The following is an 18,558-nucleotide window of genomic DNA, read 5'->3' as shown; positions in this document are numbered from 1 at the left end:
TGTCCATTAATTAGTCTGACCTCGCTTGCAGCGCCGGGAACTCATTATTTTCGAATGAATCGCCGGTGCGTCGGCCGGTCTCTAATTCCACCACAGTTGACACGCACTATTTAGTCATACCATTTCAAAACTCTATCAATTATTCATTTTATTACACCGCTCAATATTATCCCCGGCCAGCTCATCCAGGCGCGTGGAAAACCCCTTCCATAAAATTCTTGGAAAACCTTGGTCGCCACGTTCCTCGGTACCAATTGGAACGGTGCACTTCCTACCAAATGCGTTCGATTTCAATTTCTAGTGCATTCTCGAAACCGTTCCATGCTCCGTTCGCTGTTCATTAACTGAATTGATTTCACTCGCGCGCGCTATCTCTCTCTCTCGCTGGCCAATTGTGCTTCGGCACGGTTTATTGCCGAGTGTAAATGGGCCACCCGCCCGCAATTCGACATCCACGTGCGACACGGTGCACATTTGCGCACGGTTTCGGGAAAACGTTCGTTTCAATTACTGCTCCCCAGTGAACCGAACCCAGCCAGCCGGTACGCATACATATCGAGAAACTTGTCCCAAGCCGTAACGCTTTTTGCACGATAAAGCTACAAAGTTTGCCAATTAAATCCATTAATTATGCTTTCGAAGGATGTGAATGCTGCTCAAGAATCCAGGCCCAGGCCAAGGATGCATCAGTGCGCTTGTATCGCTCGCTGCTCAGCTGGCAAACTCGATTCAATCTTCCACCCGCGGTAGCCCATCTGGCATGCTGTAATGGAAATAATTCGATAACAAAATCGTGTCAAAGTGATTGCTCTTGGTTAATCGCGTTCCGTTCGAAGATTTAGGTCAGCCCGAACGGCGTGGAGCGTCTTGTACGGGGACTTGTAATTAAATCCTAAACGTTCTCACCCGTCTTCGGGCACTGTCTTCGAGAGCTGAGTGGGATGAAACTGACGGCGCTGTGGCAAGGGGGGCCCGGATTGGATTGAAACGTGCCGATGGTCTCACCGTATCGTTTTACAACACTTAGCAGTGGGTGGGCTCAGTCAGTCGTCGGCCCATTAACCCCAGTACCGGCGCGAACGGTCTAATGATTTCCACCGAAAGCTCAATACTCTCAATCAAGCAGGTGCTGAAGAAGCTGTAGGAGAAGCTTTAGTGTGGGCTAAAGATACAGCTTTGGTATGTTAAGCAATGTTAGTCGAGCAAATGGATTCAATATAGAATTCTCAATCTCGTTTTAGTTCTGGGCTCTCCTTAATTTTGTTATCCTTTTTTTTACTCCATAAGCAACATTGTTTTAATCATCGACACTACTTTCAGACACCTTATGCGCACCATTCTGATACTTCACCAAGCAATTTACACCACTGTTTTCAATTCCAGTAAGCAAAACCCGGCCCGAACGAGCATTGGAGCAGGGAGCTTTTTTCCAAAAGGCGGAAAGTGCCTCATCATAAACACCGTCATCAATTTTGTGGTGGTTTTATCACATTCTGCCCACCACCACCATCACCAACAGTGGAAGAAATTTATTTTTACAAACTTCAGAAAAAAAACAAAATTTCCCATAACAGCCCAGAACACGGGCCAGAAGGAAAGCCTGTTCCGTTTTTCTGTGGCCCCAACACCGATACGCGTTAACCAAATCGCTCGTAAAGTTAAAGAAATATGAATAAATTATGAATTTGCCTCATTCTGGTGGGGTCGGGTCGGGCAGTACGTCTTGCATCGTCTGTTTCGTGGCCGAATCATTCGCTCGGGAAAAAACGGGGGCTTCAAGAGTTTTCATCGATTCGATTACGGGAAAGTTTGGCAGGTTACGAAACCCAGACATACCGAACCAGAGCGCTTCTTCGATTGACCAAAGTCATCTGTTTCCACATATGAGCACATTGCTTTCCCCCCCCCCCCCCCCTTTGTTTCCCCATATTCCCTTAATAGTCTCAATGGACAGGAGTTTTTCCTCACAACACAAAAAATAAACCCCGGGAAAACACCGGGATTGTTCGTCTAGCGTTCAGATGAGGTGTCCGTGTGCTGGAGCATGGAGATTAAGATAAAAAAAACTCGCTCGATATGGGATATAAATTGAATTTCCACGAACCAGCTTCATTTCGTCCATCTCGCTTCCAGATGGAACCAGAACGGCGTACAGAAGCAAAAAAAAACCATAACCCCATGACCATCGGTTTCATCTTATTTCGAACGGATACGCTCAAGTGTTAGTGACAGGTTTCCGGTGCGGCACAGTTGTGTTCTTCAGCGTCCGACATGACCATGCACTTTCAACCCCCGTAACCATTGCATGCCGGATTGAAATGTCCATAAATATATCATAGATTTATGTCTCGTACTCGGCAAACGGTGCATTCGTCGGAGCGGCAGTGTTGAGTATCGCTTAGCATTCCAAGCGCAATCTTCCCCGTGGTTGAGGTTTGAATGCAATGCACCGTTCCGCGGGGTTTATTTTTCTTTCGCTACCGGTTTGCTGTAACTACATAAAAATGATGACCAGTTTTCAGACAGTTATAAATTGCTCTTCGATTAGGGGCATTCAATCGAACATCATGTTTAAAAAACGGAGAAGCGAGACTTAATGTTTATAAAGTAGATCAGATTATGGCAAAGCAAGTTTGAGTGATGAGGATCATTCCTTCTGTTGTATGCTTTGAGGACATAAAGTATTTAAAAAACACACTAAATTGATTTATGTGCTCTTTGTAATACGTCCAAATGCTTCCATCTAAATTGAGAGATAAATACAGCAAATTCCCTTGAATTCACTCATTCTCATCGCCCACATGACCCACCGCCCACTTACGTCAAATATGTTTCACGGTCACAGAACCCATTCAATCGCATTTATATATGTTTAAACCGAATGCGCTTTCTCCGCTCCAGTTGAGCTTAATTGGTCATGAACAATGAACACTCTTTCCCAAAATTACTGCTCCTACGCACCGACCGGCTAATGTCGAAGCAGTCGGTCAGTCGGCAACCGTGCATCATAAATAAACGTTCAGTTGCATTTATTTTTCCGTGCCGGTGGCAAAAACTCATCCAACCGATCGTTAACCGAGTGCCCCATTCGCGCGACAAATCACTGCACATGTACAAAACCTTTCGCGAACGCATCAATGAGAAAGCCCATCGGTGCGTCAGGAAGAATCGCACTGGTACCACGGTTGGATTCCGCCCAACAATATTCCATTTAATACGCTCGCCAGTGTGGGGATCGCGTGTGAAAAATTATTATTATTCATAGCAAATAAACGCCTCAACAATCGGGTTCGCAGGTGACAAATGGGTGAGCGGAGGTGAAATAATTGTTCTAGCATCCTGTCCCACCATCCCACGGCCATTATGCATGTCCTTGTCCCTGTTTTGGATCCAGCAATCAATGTTCGGCACCGTGGCGCATTTCATCATAACCTTTCTGCCGTGATTAACCAGCCCAGAGCACAGGCAGAGATGGCTTCGCAGCAACCCAAAATGGTGGCCACTTGACTCCATTTTCCGCACCGGCTGTGCAAATGAAATTGATCCCGGAAGCGTAACAGTAAGGGCAGCCGTGACAACGAAACCTCCGGAAGTCACACCATTCACACACGGAACGGACGAACGCATCATCATTCAGGGTGAAAGAAACACTCACCTCTCGAGTGTTCGAAATCGCACTCAATTTTCCAGCTATAAAGTCCCATAATTGTATTCGCCCCATTTTATTCGTGTAATCAAACTGACGCGTCAAGAACGACGTGTCGGATCATCGGGCAGAATCATCGGCATATTATACGACAATTAAACCATTCTCCAATGCCACATCTATACTCATCTAGAGCCGAGAGCAATCAACAGTCGCCGTCTTGGCCGTTACCTCTTGGGAGTGAAGGAATTTGACCCGTTTCTCGATGTGCTCCGTCTGCTTGCAACAGTAACAAACATGCCCTTTTGCAATACAGCTGGAATCACTGGAACTGAATGACTCCCGATTCCGATTAACACATCCCAGATCGTTTGAACAATTGCCCACTTTGTTTCGGTCCCTTGCTTTCGAAGCTGCCGTTTGCTGATGGTGCTGGTGATGATGATGTTGCGTCAAACCATCAACAGGGGTTTGCGCTCTTTACATTACCTGCATTCGTAAGTAGACAACCGTGTACCGCGTTTGGTGCTTGTACGGATGGTGAAGGCAACGCTCTCCTTCAGCCAATCGCTTTACATTTAGTCTAAGCTCATAAGTGAGGGACACAGTTGGGTGGGCTGGATGGGTAGGATGGTTCGCATACAAACACACTGGAACGAAGTCCTGAGATCACCGTCTTGCGTCAATTAGGTAGAACCATTAAAAGGGCATTGGCATCGATTGTTTGCTGAATCACTCTAATAGATGAAGTAAAATTAGAGAATCTTTAATGCCAGAGAGCTTCGTTTAACCGTGGGAGCAATTTGAGGACACCTATTGTTGTAAATAAAACAAACATGGCTGTAAGTAATCTTCTTCTTCTGTGTCTCTTCATCCTCGAAAGAGCTTGGTTTGTCATTTCTGGCTTCCTGTGACTTGATTTTACCCTTAGCTGGAATAGTCAGTCCGGCATTCGGGGAGGCGGTCTGGATAGGATTCGATTTCCAGTCCCTGCCGTGTGAAGGCTGGCGCTGCTCTCGCCTCGACCATTTGACCAGCCAGTAATTTATGTTATTTATTAAATATAATGTGATTTGATGCAATATCTTCATGAAATATGACTGGACCTGATATGGAATCCCCCCTGGACGCTCAATCTCTCAGTCAGAATAGAAATGACCTAGGGTAGATAGAAGTATAGGCAGAACTGACTACCAAGTTACGCATGAACTAATTAAAGGAAGCCAGTATGGGCAGGTCTCTTGAAGTAACAGAACTGAAGTGAAGACTGACGCCGCTATCGCATCGGCCACGAGACCACCTCTGGGGTTAAACCTTTACACACTCATAACAAGCTACTCGACACATGTTAATTAATCACATAAAATAGTAAGTTATTTTTTTATTCAAAACGTTTAAAGCCACAAAAGTGCTGCTCATTCTCCTCCAAAGCAATACATTCCGCGTTACAACCGTTAAAAAGGACCACCTCCCTGTCAGCAACGATACGACAGCAAAATATGCCTGTAAATATATTTACACTACCACGCGAGTCCCAACCCCGGGACAGGAAAATCGAGTAAAGATGAATTGAAAGTATTTTGATTAATGACGTACGCTGATAGGATGGACATTGATCGATTCTGGAATCCTCCGGTGAAAAACCGACCTCGCTCTGGGGGGGGGGGGCTGTAAGGTTTGTTTGCTTTATTTCACTGACGTCCACCAATCTACGCACGTTTGCCGCGGCTGAAATTGATCACACACGTCAGCACAGTTTCAATCATCTGTCGATATGTTACGATGGCCACAAGTAACGAACAAAGTGATGGGTGGTAATGTTTTGCATATTTTGGAGTTGGGAATAAGAATTGTTTTATACTCAAAGAACAATTATAAATAGCGTTCAGTGGTTCCAATTAAAGATGCAGGATATCATGGATATGGCTGACATTTTGGGAACAGTTTGAACTTTTTGTTCAGGAATTCTTTAAAAATCATCCAGCCACAATAATCCAGCTCAAAATCATGCTTCGATTAGCACAGTTCCACCCTAAGCATAGCTACACGATCTAGTAAATACCACAATGCCGAAGCGCTGTCAATCGATGATACTCGGTATTGTTTGACTGAAGAGAGGAGGAAAAAAGCGATCCATTTTCAGATGGATTACTCTGTGCTGTGCCGTGTAGGACTTCCTGTTAGCAACGCTGAGCCGCTCACGCTGCATCGGCCACGGATTAAAATTACACCAAAATCAACGCCAACAACCATTTGCACTTGATCAGGACCGTTGCGAAGACTGAAACCGCGTCTATGGTCAGTGCGCGATACGCGAGAACAAGCCGGAATTCTTCTAAAAGATAGCACGAGCAAAAATACAAAAAAAAAACGCACACACACAATATCCCAAAAATCGTTGCACAAACGCTCAACGATGATAAATGGTCACTTCATACGGGACGAAAGCCCGAAAATTGGCCCCCATCCATGGTGCACCACATCGACGGAAACGGTTAGCGCTATCGAAACGTCCAAGCGCTCGCATCGGCTCCATCGGTCCGCGCGCTCACTGCATCAATTCACGGGTGGAAATTTGCTTTCACTTAAAAACAAACAATTCCTGCCCACACCCCGTGTGCGGAGGGGGGGCAAAAGCCCGGTCCCGGTGCGCCACACGCAAATTCCGTGCCGATGCGGTAACACGCTGGCCTTCAGGGACTTCCGGAACTGGACTGGATTCGATCGATCACGGTGAAAAGGGGGGTGGGGAAAATTTCCATAATCCAATTAATTTTTTACCACTATCGACTAAATAACAGCGTTATGAATAATGTTGAGCACGAGGACCGAGACCGGTCGGTGCACGCGGTGAAGATGCTTGGCACATTTCCTGTAGCCACGGTTTCGTGTGCAATCTCTGACGCCGGCCAACGTTCGGTAGGAGGCTGTTGTAATTCGATTGAGTACGGGAATAGGATAAGTGGCTCAATCGGGGCACTTAGTAATTTTGCCAGCGGATCGGTCTGCGGACAGACACATCAAACTTCGGCCGGTTCGGGTGAGATAGGTAAGTGATTAAAATCGACAAAAAATAATGTTAATTTGAAAGGTTTTAATTTTGGGAGATACGTCTCACGTTCGAAATAGTGGACTTCACTTGCTAAAGAGCTTCAATAGTCAATACAAATCAATAAATCTTTGTTGAGCTTCAATAAACTCATCAGAAAAGAATGGTACAGAAAAGAACTTTGAGTTGAATGGTACAAAAATACTTGATACCGCTGACAAACTAGCATCGTCGTCTGCTTATACACAGCTATTCTGGTGGGCCGCCATCACTTCACCTCCGTTTTAGCCTAATTCCATGACCTAAAATAACTCTACGGGCTAGATAGTTAGGTGCTATTCTCATGACATGATCATTCCGCCGATACCTGGCAAGTCTAGCTTGTAGACTAATTCGGAACCGAAAATTCACCTAAGCATTTTCCTCTCAAATGCGACTAAGAGGGTTACATTTATTTTAAAAAGAGTCCATATCTCAGAGGCATTGGTACTTCGATTATCGTCTCTCAAGCTTATGTGAGTACTGCGACCATCAACGCAATCACTCCATCTCAATGTACACCTTCCATGCCTCTTACGAACATGTTCATGTTCAAAGACTTTACGAGCTGTATCGTGGATCGAAAATTCAGAATTGATACCTATCACATTATTAGAGAAAATAGAGATAGGCATAATAATAATGCTTGGATTGTCTCTGTAAAGGGATGAAATATAATTCCAGTAAAGGGATGAAATAGAAATCATGCGGCAAATGGATGTCCTTAAAAGGTTACTGGAACTATTATCAAAAGCTTTTGAATAGGAGTGATATCGATAGACACCTACTTCTGCTTCTTGTTCCCTTGGCACTACAACCTCGAGAGGTCTTGGCCTGCCATTTCTGGCTTTCTATGACTTGGTTTTCACCCATAGCAAAGTAGTCAGTCCTACGTTCGGGAAGGCGGTCTGGATGGGATTTGAGTCCCGGTCCTGTCGTGTGAAGACCAGCGCCGTTATCGCCCCGGCCTCCAGACCGCCCCAAAGCTCAAAGTTTCTTAATAAAACATAAAAAATCATTCTTGAAGTACAAGTACAAGGGCTCTTAAATCACTTAAAACATTTCATGACTAATGAAAATAATCCCCAAAGACGTCTTGAATCCTTTGCTTTTTGATAACTAAAAATTACACGCAATCTTTCATGTGGCTGTACAAATAACTTTCCCACCAGCGAGCGCATTCTTATTCCACCCAGCACAGGTACCAGCATCTCGGGACTAATTTCTTCGCCTGCCAAACCATGATATGTCTGTTAAACCTTCATCGCTTCCATACACTCCCGAGAACGTATCCGCGCTGGTGGGATGGTGTAAAACATAAATGGAGTCATATCTCCACAGGGAGCGTGTGGAAGCACATCGGTGCCGATACCGGATCTTTACAGCGCCATAAACTGTAAGCCTTGCGCTGCAGCCGGCTGCTGCCTGCCAGGAATGCCGTTTTCGGCAGCGAACGGAGTCGAATTTCAGCAGCTCGAGCGTTACACGGCGAGCCGTGAAAGCGTTGCATCGCTTACCGGTGCAATATCCGTGCGAGAAGGTTGGGTGGTAGAGCTGCGGGAGCATCCGCTCAACTTGGAAGAATGTTTCGAGACCGGTGTACACAGAACACACCGTGCACAAACTTCCGAGCTCCTTGCGAACCTTGCCAATTGACCTGAAACGGCAGCATAAAATAACTGGCGTACAAATAAAATAAAATCTGTGTAAAAATGTAGCTCAAACATAAATACGCTCAACTCAGCCGGGCCGAACGGGTTGATTCAACACAGCTGGCACACGGGGTTGGCGGGTACCATCAAACGATAGTGACTTCCGGCTTCCTGATTTGGCCCAACCGTACGTATTGGGCCGTACGGGAGACAGCAGCTTGCTGGCAAAAACACTGCCCCGCTTGATTCACTCAAGGCTCTGTGTATGAGTGTGTGTGTGTGCATATGTGCCCTGACACCAACACACACACGTGCACACTCTTAAAATGGCAACCGAAACGAAAATAGAACGAGCTCGATAGAAAATGAAGTAAACGCAGCAAATCGGTTGCTATTTGATTTCGAAACTCAATCCACCAGATTCGATGGGGCACAGGAAGACTTAGGGCGGGGAAAAGGGGGTGAAAAGGGGAAGGAAAGCCTTTAACCTCACGCCCCCCCCCCCCCTCCTCCCTCACCATTTTGGCAAACATTCCAACGACGCTGTGCCAAGCTGTGTCAAGCGCCAGCGTTAACATTTTCCTCGCCATCCTCAGCATTTTTCTTCCCTTCCCTTTTGTATCTTGCCATTCGGGTGAAACGATTTTTAGCCCCCCCTTCACGCAAAATACAATCAATATGTTTTATTGAAAATTTATATTTATTTGCCATTGCCGGTTTTCGGTTCGACGGTGGATAAAGCTCGTCGGCCCAAAAGCTTGTTGAATTGCAGCGGCTTACACATGGTCGAGATTCATGAACTTGAGAGAACGCATCTGCATTCTCGGTTATTTCGGAGTGGCGGATTGCCGGAGACCATCGTGCCGGTGCCGGCCCTATAAACGGTTCGAATTTGAGTAATGCTCAACAGCTCATGCATATTTCATGCCACTTCCACGAATCGAGCCGATACAAATCGCCATCACTGATACAAGCAATCTGGCATCTTTCACAGGCTAATGCTGAGGATCGCAAGAATCGGAGCGAGATTGGTGGTGTGATGAGAGCCATAGTGGATGCACGTCATTTTTCCTTTACTTCCCGGATAATACAGACAGAGCCATTATTAAACGAGGTTTTTGTCTATTCTTTCTCCTATTCATCAAATCTATAAATCGATTGCTTCAATACTTTCCTTATAATTTCTGTACTCCATTGACCCAGGAAGTAGAAGATGTGGCCCCCAGGGGGGGGGAGGGGGGGGGTGGAGTGGTGGTTTCGTGTCGTAAGAATAAAATATTTAAAATATCCTTTCTTCCAACGACTTCAGATATTTAAATTGCTACCGATTGCTCTCAAGACACAGTGGCACGCACACGATTTCCCCTTCGCAATAATAAAGCCGAATGACAATTTGTCCATGCCACACAATTCACCCTCAATCTAATTAAAATACTTCAAACAAAACATAATCATCGGTTAGCATGCTCGGGTCGGTATGCCCGGATTCTGTCGTGCCATCCGTATTGATTTCTCCCATGGGTGGAATAAAATATGCATTCCATAACGATCGAGGATAGATTATATTAAACCTCGAGCCTCGAATGGGAATCGATCGTTTTCGATTTACAATGCAAAAGCTGCTGGCAAACGAGTTTTACATTTGCTGCCGTTCGGAGGAATTTCTCTACCTTTAAAACTGAATCGATGCTTTCGGCCTAATGAAAGGAATTTTGTCCGTAGGTGTTTGAGTTTAATTCCAAAATTGTTTCTCGAATTTTTAATCATTTATCATAGTATTTATACTTAATTAATTTGTAGTGTTCCGCTTAAAATGTAACAATTTAAAAATATGTTTTCCTTTCCCTATTTTTTTTTCGCCCGGTCAGTGTAAAGTTTTGTCGTTTTTTCAGCGTAAAAATACACCCGGATATCCGTACGATCTGGGCCCCGAAGCCCGAACACGGTAACACCTGACGGTGGACGGATCGCTACCGGCAGCAAGTGGATGGTAAACAGATAATGTAAATTTTATCCACTTGTAATACCAGGTGACGGTTTATCGAAAAGTTAGTTGGGCTTTCACTTTGAACATGAAATGAACTCGAAGGGATGAAACATTTAATACATTAGCATACAACGTTGGATTGTTGTGTGCCAAAATTATAATCCCTACCGACAATGACTAAGACAAGTTACAATTTCACTGGAGGGATTTTTACTGAGTGGGAAGTAATATTTGAAAGGTTTTGTTTTCACTGATCTCTTTAAAGAATTAACTGCCCTAGTTCATTCGCGAGAATTCATTTAGAGAGAGGTTCATCCACGTGCTTCTGTAAGCCTTTCATTTTGTGTCATCGATTCATCCTAATAGCTCCTAGTGTTGTCCATCTTATCAAATTCAAATTCTAACACAAATTTAAAAGAATTATTTTATGAAACGTAAATCCAACAATTACCAAGTTCTTCATCATTCCTTTGTTGTCGACAAAAATATTCCCCAATCCACAGCGCATTATTTCACTTATCGTCTCACCGTCAAACCGCTTCTTAACCTAAGTATAATATTTTATTGTTGTTTATCGTAACCGGATGATTTCACAATGTGACAATAAAGCTTTTCCCTATTTCTGCTCAAGCCACTCATCTCCCGATGTTGCTGTTGCCTCCTTGCCAAACCGCGTTAAGCAAACAGCCAGCACCAGAAAAAACCCCGACACGAAACAGAAAACCATCATACAATCTTTGGAATGCATTTAATGTCGCCCTTAAAAAAAACGACGACAACACCATCGTCGCTTCTTCTACGCTCCACCCTTGCCCAAATCTCCCGGCTGTAAGTGGCATCCGTCCGAATGGATATTTGATGGTGTATCACTCGGAAGATGGATAGATATTTGTTTTACCGCGGGCACTCGGCTTCAAAACGCTCCGCCCATCGTCAGTGCGATGTTACGAAGTTTGGAATGATTTTGAAATTTTCATTTCCATCCCCGCAAGAGCCCCGAAAACGATTACTACTTTGTCGTGCGACAGGATTGGCGGGTAATATCGGGCAGCTACGCGTACGCTGCTGTCGTCTGGAACATAAAATGGACAGTACGCTTGCTTGGTTCCCGCGAGCTGCACGATGCACCCCGTGTACAGCCGCGGTTCGGGAGGATTGTGCCTTTTGGTATTAAGGGTCGCGCGAGCAAATTCTTACAAAACGCAAACCACTCGGGAGGTACTGTTATTGCCGTTATTTTATTATCATTTTTATGATTTTTGCTTCGAGTTTCGAGCGTAAGCAAGCTACTCGGTCGTGTTCTAGCGCGAACCACATGACGATCGGTTGGGGTAGTTCTGAAGAAAGAATAAAAACGTACACACAGTGTAGCGAGACAAACTCCGGACCTCTCGATGGAGGTGCAAAGTTTGGGTGCAAGTTTTGTGACCGAACACGATGCTACAGCGCGGATTGTTTGCTGGAATAGAATCGAAGTCGTAAAATTTAAACGCTTTCCGTTTTCGAACGATTTGCGTTTTACGCGCAATCTTTTCGTGTTGGCAATCAAGATACAGGGGTTTTGATAGTTAAACACAAGCTTCTACATAGTATCGGTCCTAGCAAACACACACTGATGTGGGGCAAAAACGGAGAAGTTTTTAATATATTTAAATACTTTATAATGATTGCTGTCTCGACAGTGTGTTACAATGTGCAGAAAAACTCGAAGCTATTTCGTTCAAGAGGTATTTTGAATGTAAAGCTTATGATAGACGACGATCTATATACGATCTCCTAGTAAATGAGAGAGAAATGACAGAGAATCTAGAAAGAATAGAGAATGAAATGAGAGAGAAACTAGAGTGAAATGAAAATGAGAAAGAAATTTCAGAGAATTGAGAGAGCAATGAGAGAGAATCGAAAGTAAACATAAATAGAATCAAGAGAAAAATTACAGAGATTCGAGAAAGAAACGAGAGAGAAGTAAAAGCAGATGGAGAGAAAATCAAGAAAAAAGAGAAACACGGGAGAGAAATGAGAAAGAAAATTTAAGAAAATGAAGGAGATTTGGGAGAAAATGAGAATCAAAAGAGAAAAGAGTGGAGATTGAGAGAGAAATGAGAGCACATTGAGAGTGAATGAGACACAAACGAGAGAGAATGACAAAAAAAATCTTTTCTTATTCCTCTCATGCGATTCTCTCTCATTTCTTTCTCGATTCTCTCCCATTCCACTCTCATTTTTATCTCGTTTCTCTCTCATTTCTTTCTCGATTTTCTCTCATTTCTCTCTCAATTCTCACTCATTTCTTTTTCATTTATCTCTTAATCTCCCCCATTTCTCTCTAGAATCTCTCGGATTCTCTCATATTTGTCTTTAATTTTTCTGTTATTTCTTTCTCGACTCCGTGACTTGTCGCGTTCATTTCTCTCATTTCTTTCTCGATTTTCTCTCATTGCTCTCTCAATTCTCTTCTATTGAATCGCTCTCATTGCTCTCTCGATTCTCCCTTATATATCTCTAGATTCCTCGGTTCTCTCTCACGTCGCGTCCTTTCCTCTCTCGATTCTCTCTCATTTCTCTCACCTCTCTCGTTTTTCTTTCATTTCTCTCTCGTTCCTGTTATCTTTTTTTCTCTCATTCCTATCTCGACTCTTTCGCTGTCTCTTATTTCTATAGATCAGCAATACAAACCGAAAAAGTTTAACATTTTGTACATAACCTAATAGCGTACGGAGGGAATAATCGATTGAGATTTGCTATCGGTTTCTTCCGTGTGAAAACCTAACCCATTACTAAACCAATAGATATATACATCCACTCTCGAATGCTACAAAAAAAGTTCTTCTTCGACAAGTTACAAAATATCACCTAAACTATGTCCAAAGAAAATCATAAAAAACAGCGTTCTGTAGAAATAATCTTACCATAAACGTCCTTGCTTAACCTAATTAGTTGTATTGCACGACATTTTTTCTGATTCCGAACCATTCCATTACTCCGTCACTCACTGCAAATGGATGATACCGTCACAGGTATCCGGATAAGGCACTGGAGTGTAGCACGTTAAAAAAAACCCCGCCAGAACGTTAAGACCAATGGCATTTAATTAAAAACTCATTTTACCAGATGTTTCCGTCCTTCTTGGCCAGCACCGTTGGGTGCAGGGAATGTGATACGGTGTAAATGAGTTTTATTTTCATCATTCCCCTTTTCGCTCATGCCTCTGTTCCCCGAGTTTCTATGCAACCCGCACGGCACTTGGTTCCGTTTCCTTGGCGGCAACGGTCGGATGTGGCCGTAAGTCCACAACATTTCTTCCAACATTAGATAACGATCAGTTGCTTGCCGAAATCGCCCGAGTTAGGACAAAACTTCATATTTTCATCACGCCTTTCCAATGTGCCCTCTCTCACTCTCTCTCTCTCCCTACCATTTTCCTCGACATTCCACACACACACACAGTGGTACATCGGTTTTGTGGTTGAAGGAAATGTTATGCTCAAACCCCTTTACCGTCAACAGTTCTACCAAAAATACAGCCATCAAGACGCTATCGCACTTGGGCTTGGACTACGGACCGGTATCTCGCGATCAGTGGGCAAGAAGTTTCGGGCACGATTCGCTAAACCAAAAGTGTAAATCAGATGCCAGATTAAGTGTGCTCCACAGTGCGCCGGGCCCGCTACTAACTACGCCGTAAAGTTCCGGCAGCCGGTTAAAGCCGTGAAGTGAAATCGTGGCGAGCGTGGTAATTAATAAATTCATTTCATAACTCGCAACTAAACAAATTTTCCAACCGTTTGCCATCCAACCGTACGCGTTTGCCCAGCTGTTTCGCACTTGTCAATGCCTGCTGCCCACCTCACCCGCCGGGCTCGTCGTGCTCCTACCGGCCAGGGACAAACGAAAGCCCGGACAAACTTTCCTCGCTCGGCCAAAAGTTGGGCCCGTGTTTCGGTGCGTTTTCCGGTGCGCGATGCAAGTTTATTTCGCCCGCTTACCGAAACCCATTTTCACCAAACTCAGCTCGGACTCGGAGCAGCTGGCAGCTGACAGTTTAGCATTTTCCATGCCGATTGCAAAACTGTAGCGGCAGCGGGGAGCAAAACGCATTTGCGAAAGCACGGCGGTAGCTACGGTCCGGTAAATAAGCGCAACCGATCGTCTCCGTTCCGGCCGGTCTGAGTTAGATTAAAGTGTTGAAGAAATATTAATTGCTTCCAGCTCCGGCATTCCAACGGGCTTGTTGAGATACGGGGGTCTGGCGCTTTCACCGTCAGCAAGCATCATTTGGCTGAGGGAGAAATAAGAAAAAGGAAGTTAAAAAATAAATATAACCTTAGCTTCCGTGCTGGCGATAGCCACGCGAGTGGACAGGATACAAATGAAGTGACACTGAAGGCTATATTTTTTACACTCTACCCAAGCTGGTCAAGTTTATCATTTGACTTAAGGAGCTATAAGTTGTTCCATTTGTTGCAGTTGCTTCGCAAGGAAACATTTTTGCACGATTTTACTGAATTAATTGTGTCCGTTTGCGTTGCTGGCAGCTAAATGTCGCCCAAAGGATGTCAATTGTTTTGGAGTCGTTATCTAGTCGTATAGCTAATTAAGGACTTAATAGGTTCACGTTTGGAACCTCAAGCATCGATCAGTCTTGTGGACAAATTGACAATTTTTTTAATAAAATGCTTACTCTTGTCTTTCAGTGGATGCCGCAGAGACCACAGTAGTCATCAAATTCTTTCCCCTTAATTCTTTATTTTATCCACCCAAAAAATGTACAAAACACCATACCCGTCACGACTAGATCGGTTAAGGCTACGTCCGTCCACTACAGCTTCGATTTGGTATTCTTCACCAGATCTCGCAACTCCCGGCGCAATATCTTACCGCTCGCAGTCTTTGGAATTTGATCGATAAACCGAACCCCACCGTACAGCCGTTTCTGCTCGGACACTTTACCGGCGACAAAATCCTTCACCTCCTGCTCCGTCAGCTGCTCACCGTACTCCTTCACGACGAACGCAAGCGGAAGCTCGCCGACCCGTTCATCCGGCACACCGATCACAGCCACATCACTTATCTTCGGATGTTCCAGCAGTATAGCCTCCAGCTCGGCCGGCGGTACCTGGAATCCCTTGTACTTGATCAGCTCCTTGATGCGATCCACTATGAAGAACACCTGATCGTCATCGTAGTACGCGATGTCACCCGTGTGCAGCCACCCGTCGGCATCGATCGCTTGCTCCTTGCCCACGTATCCCTTCATTATGAGCGAACCCTTAAAGCAGAGCTCGCCGCGCTGGTTCGGTCCCAGCGCACGGCCCGTCTCCGGATCGATCACCTTCACCCACTGACCCATGCGCACTTTGCCCACACTTCCGGCCTTATTCTCGTACCCGTCCTGCATTAACACTCCAAGCGTGGTTTCGCTCATGCCATAACCCTGCCGTATAAACGCAACACCGAGCCGTTCGCGCACCTGATCCTCGATCTCCTTGCTGAGTGGAGCCGCCCCACAGAACAGTGTCATCAGTGAGGAAAGATCGTAGTTATCTACCATGGGATGTTTCGCGAGAAACACCATTAACGGTGGGACGAGCGTCATAAGGTTCACGCGATACTTCTCGATACTGCTAAGAAACAGGTGTGGATCGAACCGGGGCATCACCACACACCGGCAGTTGTTGGTGACCATGTTGAGCAAACCGACACCGGCCACCACATGGAACAGGGGCGTTACGGCAAGCGCTACCAACTGTTCGGGCAGTTCCAGCAGTTTGGCCGATTCTTTCGAGTGTGCAATCGTAGCGATGATGCTCTGATGCGTCAACTCGACGCCCTTTGGCAAACCGGTCGTACCGGACGATAGCACAATGAGCGCCACCTGTCCAGCCTTATCCACAGGCTCCGGCCGGTAGCGGACCAGGTCGATCGGTGCACCGTCGAGCAGCCGGTCGAAGGGGATCAGTTCCGGGTATCGGTCGGCTGTCGGATGCACCCCACAGAGCACCACGCGTGGCTTTGGGCCATCCGTCCCGCGCAGCGTCTGCATCAATTTGTCCAGTACATCGGGCGAAATAAAGATAAGCTTCGGGTTCGCCAGTCCAATCGCGTGCTTTAGTTCCCCTACGAAAAAGTGTCAATTTTTTTCCTTATCGATTACCCACATTCGATAAGCGTGGCCGGCCTACCGGCCAGCTGATTACAACGCCTGCCCTACCTTCCACATATGCCGGATTAAGCAATGCCAGCGGTGCACCGACGAAAATACTGCCAAACATCGTGATGCAGTACTCCAGACTGTTCTGGCTGAAGATGGCTACATTGTCCGTGCGCTTGATACCCAGCTTCGACAGACCCAGCGCTAGCCGTGCCGATCGGTCCAATATTTGACTGTAGCTAAGCTCCTCCAGCGTAACCGGATCAATCTACGGGAAGATGTCATCACCAACGAAAAAAAAAACCAATTAAAACTTGCCGATGATAAGAGGCACGATGATGACTGTACCAAACCAATGTTGGACGGGCGCAGCTTCAGCTCCTCAACGATCACCTCCCCCAGCGAACCGTACCGGTCCAGGTCAGTTGGGTCGGGTCCACCGTACAGCACGTACTGGTCGTCCTCCTTCGTATGCATTTTCGCTTCCGGAACACAACGCACAGTGCACTCAATGCTGGGTAACAGCCAAAAAACGACAGCGATGACCACGTAAACAACACCGAAAAACTGATCGTCTTGCTGCCCTTTGGACCGGCGGAGGGCAAGCAAAGGTTTCGCGCGACCAGGCCGGGTGAGAGATAGCTAAGCAAAACAAATAATCGCTCAACCGTCAGCCCGTCAACCGTTAGCACCACTTTGGAGAACCGGTTTTGAGCGCGCGAACGTTGCGTGACAAGTGTTATGGACATCACCTGCGCACGCCGCATTAAAGGCACGCTAGCGAAGTGGCCGGCGTGAACGGTGTTGGTGTTGGTGTGAGCTGGCGCTGAAGGGCACTATGGAATTGCGTGGCATAAGGAAAATACATTTAGAAAATAATTTTAATATGTTTTCTTTCACAATTTTATTCCAATTATTTGATCGGTGTATTTGCAAGGCACAACAAATTATTAAAATTACATTTGTATACATCCCGGTATTTCAACATTCCCCGGAGATATTTGAGGCCCATTTTTGGGTTACTATCTTCATCAAAAATTAAATGGCTAAACATCCAAGCAAATTTTCCACCACAAATATATTACTACAGGTCCCGTTCCCGAAATCCCAATAGATCAGTATAGCCACACACAAGACGATGAAACTGCTCTGGTGGCTCAGTGCTTGTTTGTACCACCAGACACTAGCCGTCCACAGGGAAAGGGAAGTTATTGAGTACGTTACCAATGTGACACGTGTTCTCGCAGCACGCCGTACAGGACCACTTGTCTGTTGGATGCTTCAGGTGAGCAAGGAACGGTCGGCAGAACTGCTTTACAATGCATTGGTCAAAGCAGTGTCCGTAGGTGAAACGAAAACCATCCAGCAAGCCGATCACACCACCATCTACGACTCATCGTACCACGTTCCGAACCTGGTCGCCATTACGCTCGATGAGCTGGACGAGGACGTTGATGTAGCAAACATTGTAACCTGGCTGCAAGCGATCCCTGTCGACTGTTTCGTGGCACTTTTGTTCCGGCAAACAGACACAAATCTAATCGTTCCAGTAGCAAACACGTTCGAAGCACACGCTATCGTCAACTTCGCCATGTTCGCAGTCAATGAGGATCGCTTGTACACGTTCCTTTACTTGCCACCGCGAGCAATCGTCAGGGAAGGCTTTCCCACTCCCGATGCCATTCTGTACGATCGGTTGAGGGATTTAAGATTGGGTCCAATATCTGCTTCATACATTCGCGACGTGTACACCTACCCATTTGACGAGGACATGCCGGGGGAAGATATACAGCTGTTTAAACTATTTTTCCAACGACTAGGAGTGGTGTTTATTATCAAACGGTTACACTGCAATCCGGCGGAATCGTATGTGCAATGTTTGAACAATCAGCGTGACACCGTAATATTTATCAATCGATTTATGCCACTCAGGTACGCCGATGCCCTGATCGACTCGATCGAAATGTACAAGTACGGCTTGTACGTTCCAAACGGTCGGCTTCTTACGATCATGGAGATTTTCCTGCTACCCTT

General features: G+C 45.6%; 1 protein-coding gene across 1 annotated transcript; it reads right to left on the bottom strand.

The window, feature by feature from the left end:
• Window positions 1–15,066: 15,066 nt before the first annotated feature.
• On the bottom strand, window positions 15,067–17,278 carry LOC118508388 (luciferin 4-monooxygenase-like). Its single transcript, XM_036048131.1, has 3 exons — window positions 16,873–17,278; window positions 16,585–16,792; window positions 15,067–16,490 (listed from the first exon to the last, which is right to left on the bottom strand). The coding sequence occupies exons 1-3, from the start codon at window positions 16,999–17,001 to the stop codon at window positions 15,193–15,195; spliced, it is 1,635 nt and encodes a 544-aa protein (XP_035904024.1). The 5' UTR covers window positions 17,002–17,278; the 3' UTR covers window positions 15,067–15,192.
• Window positions 17,279–18,558: the final 1,280 nt, after the last annotated feature.

Source organism: Anopheles stephensi, chromosome 2 (genome assembly GCF_013141755.1).
Source record: "Anopheles stephensi strain Indian chromosome 2, UCI_ANSTEP_V1.0, whole genome shotgun sequence".
Taxonomy (NCBI): domain Eukaryota; kingdom Metazoa; phylum Arthropoda; class Insecta; order Diptera; family Culicidae; genus Anopheles; species Anopheles stephensi.
This window is presented reverse-complemented; position numbering and strand designations above follow the sequence as displayed.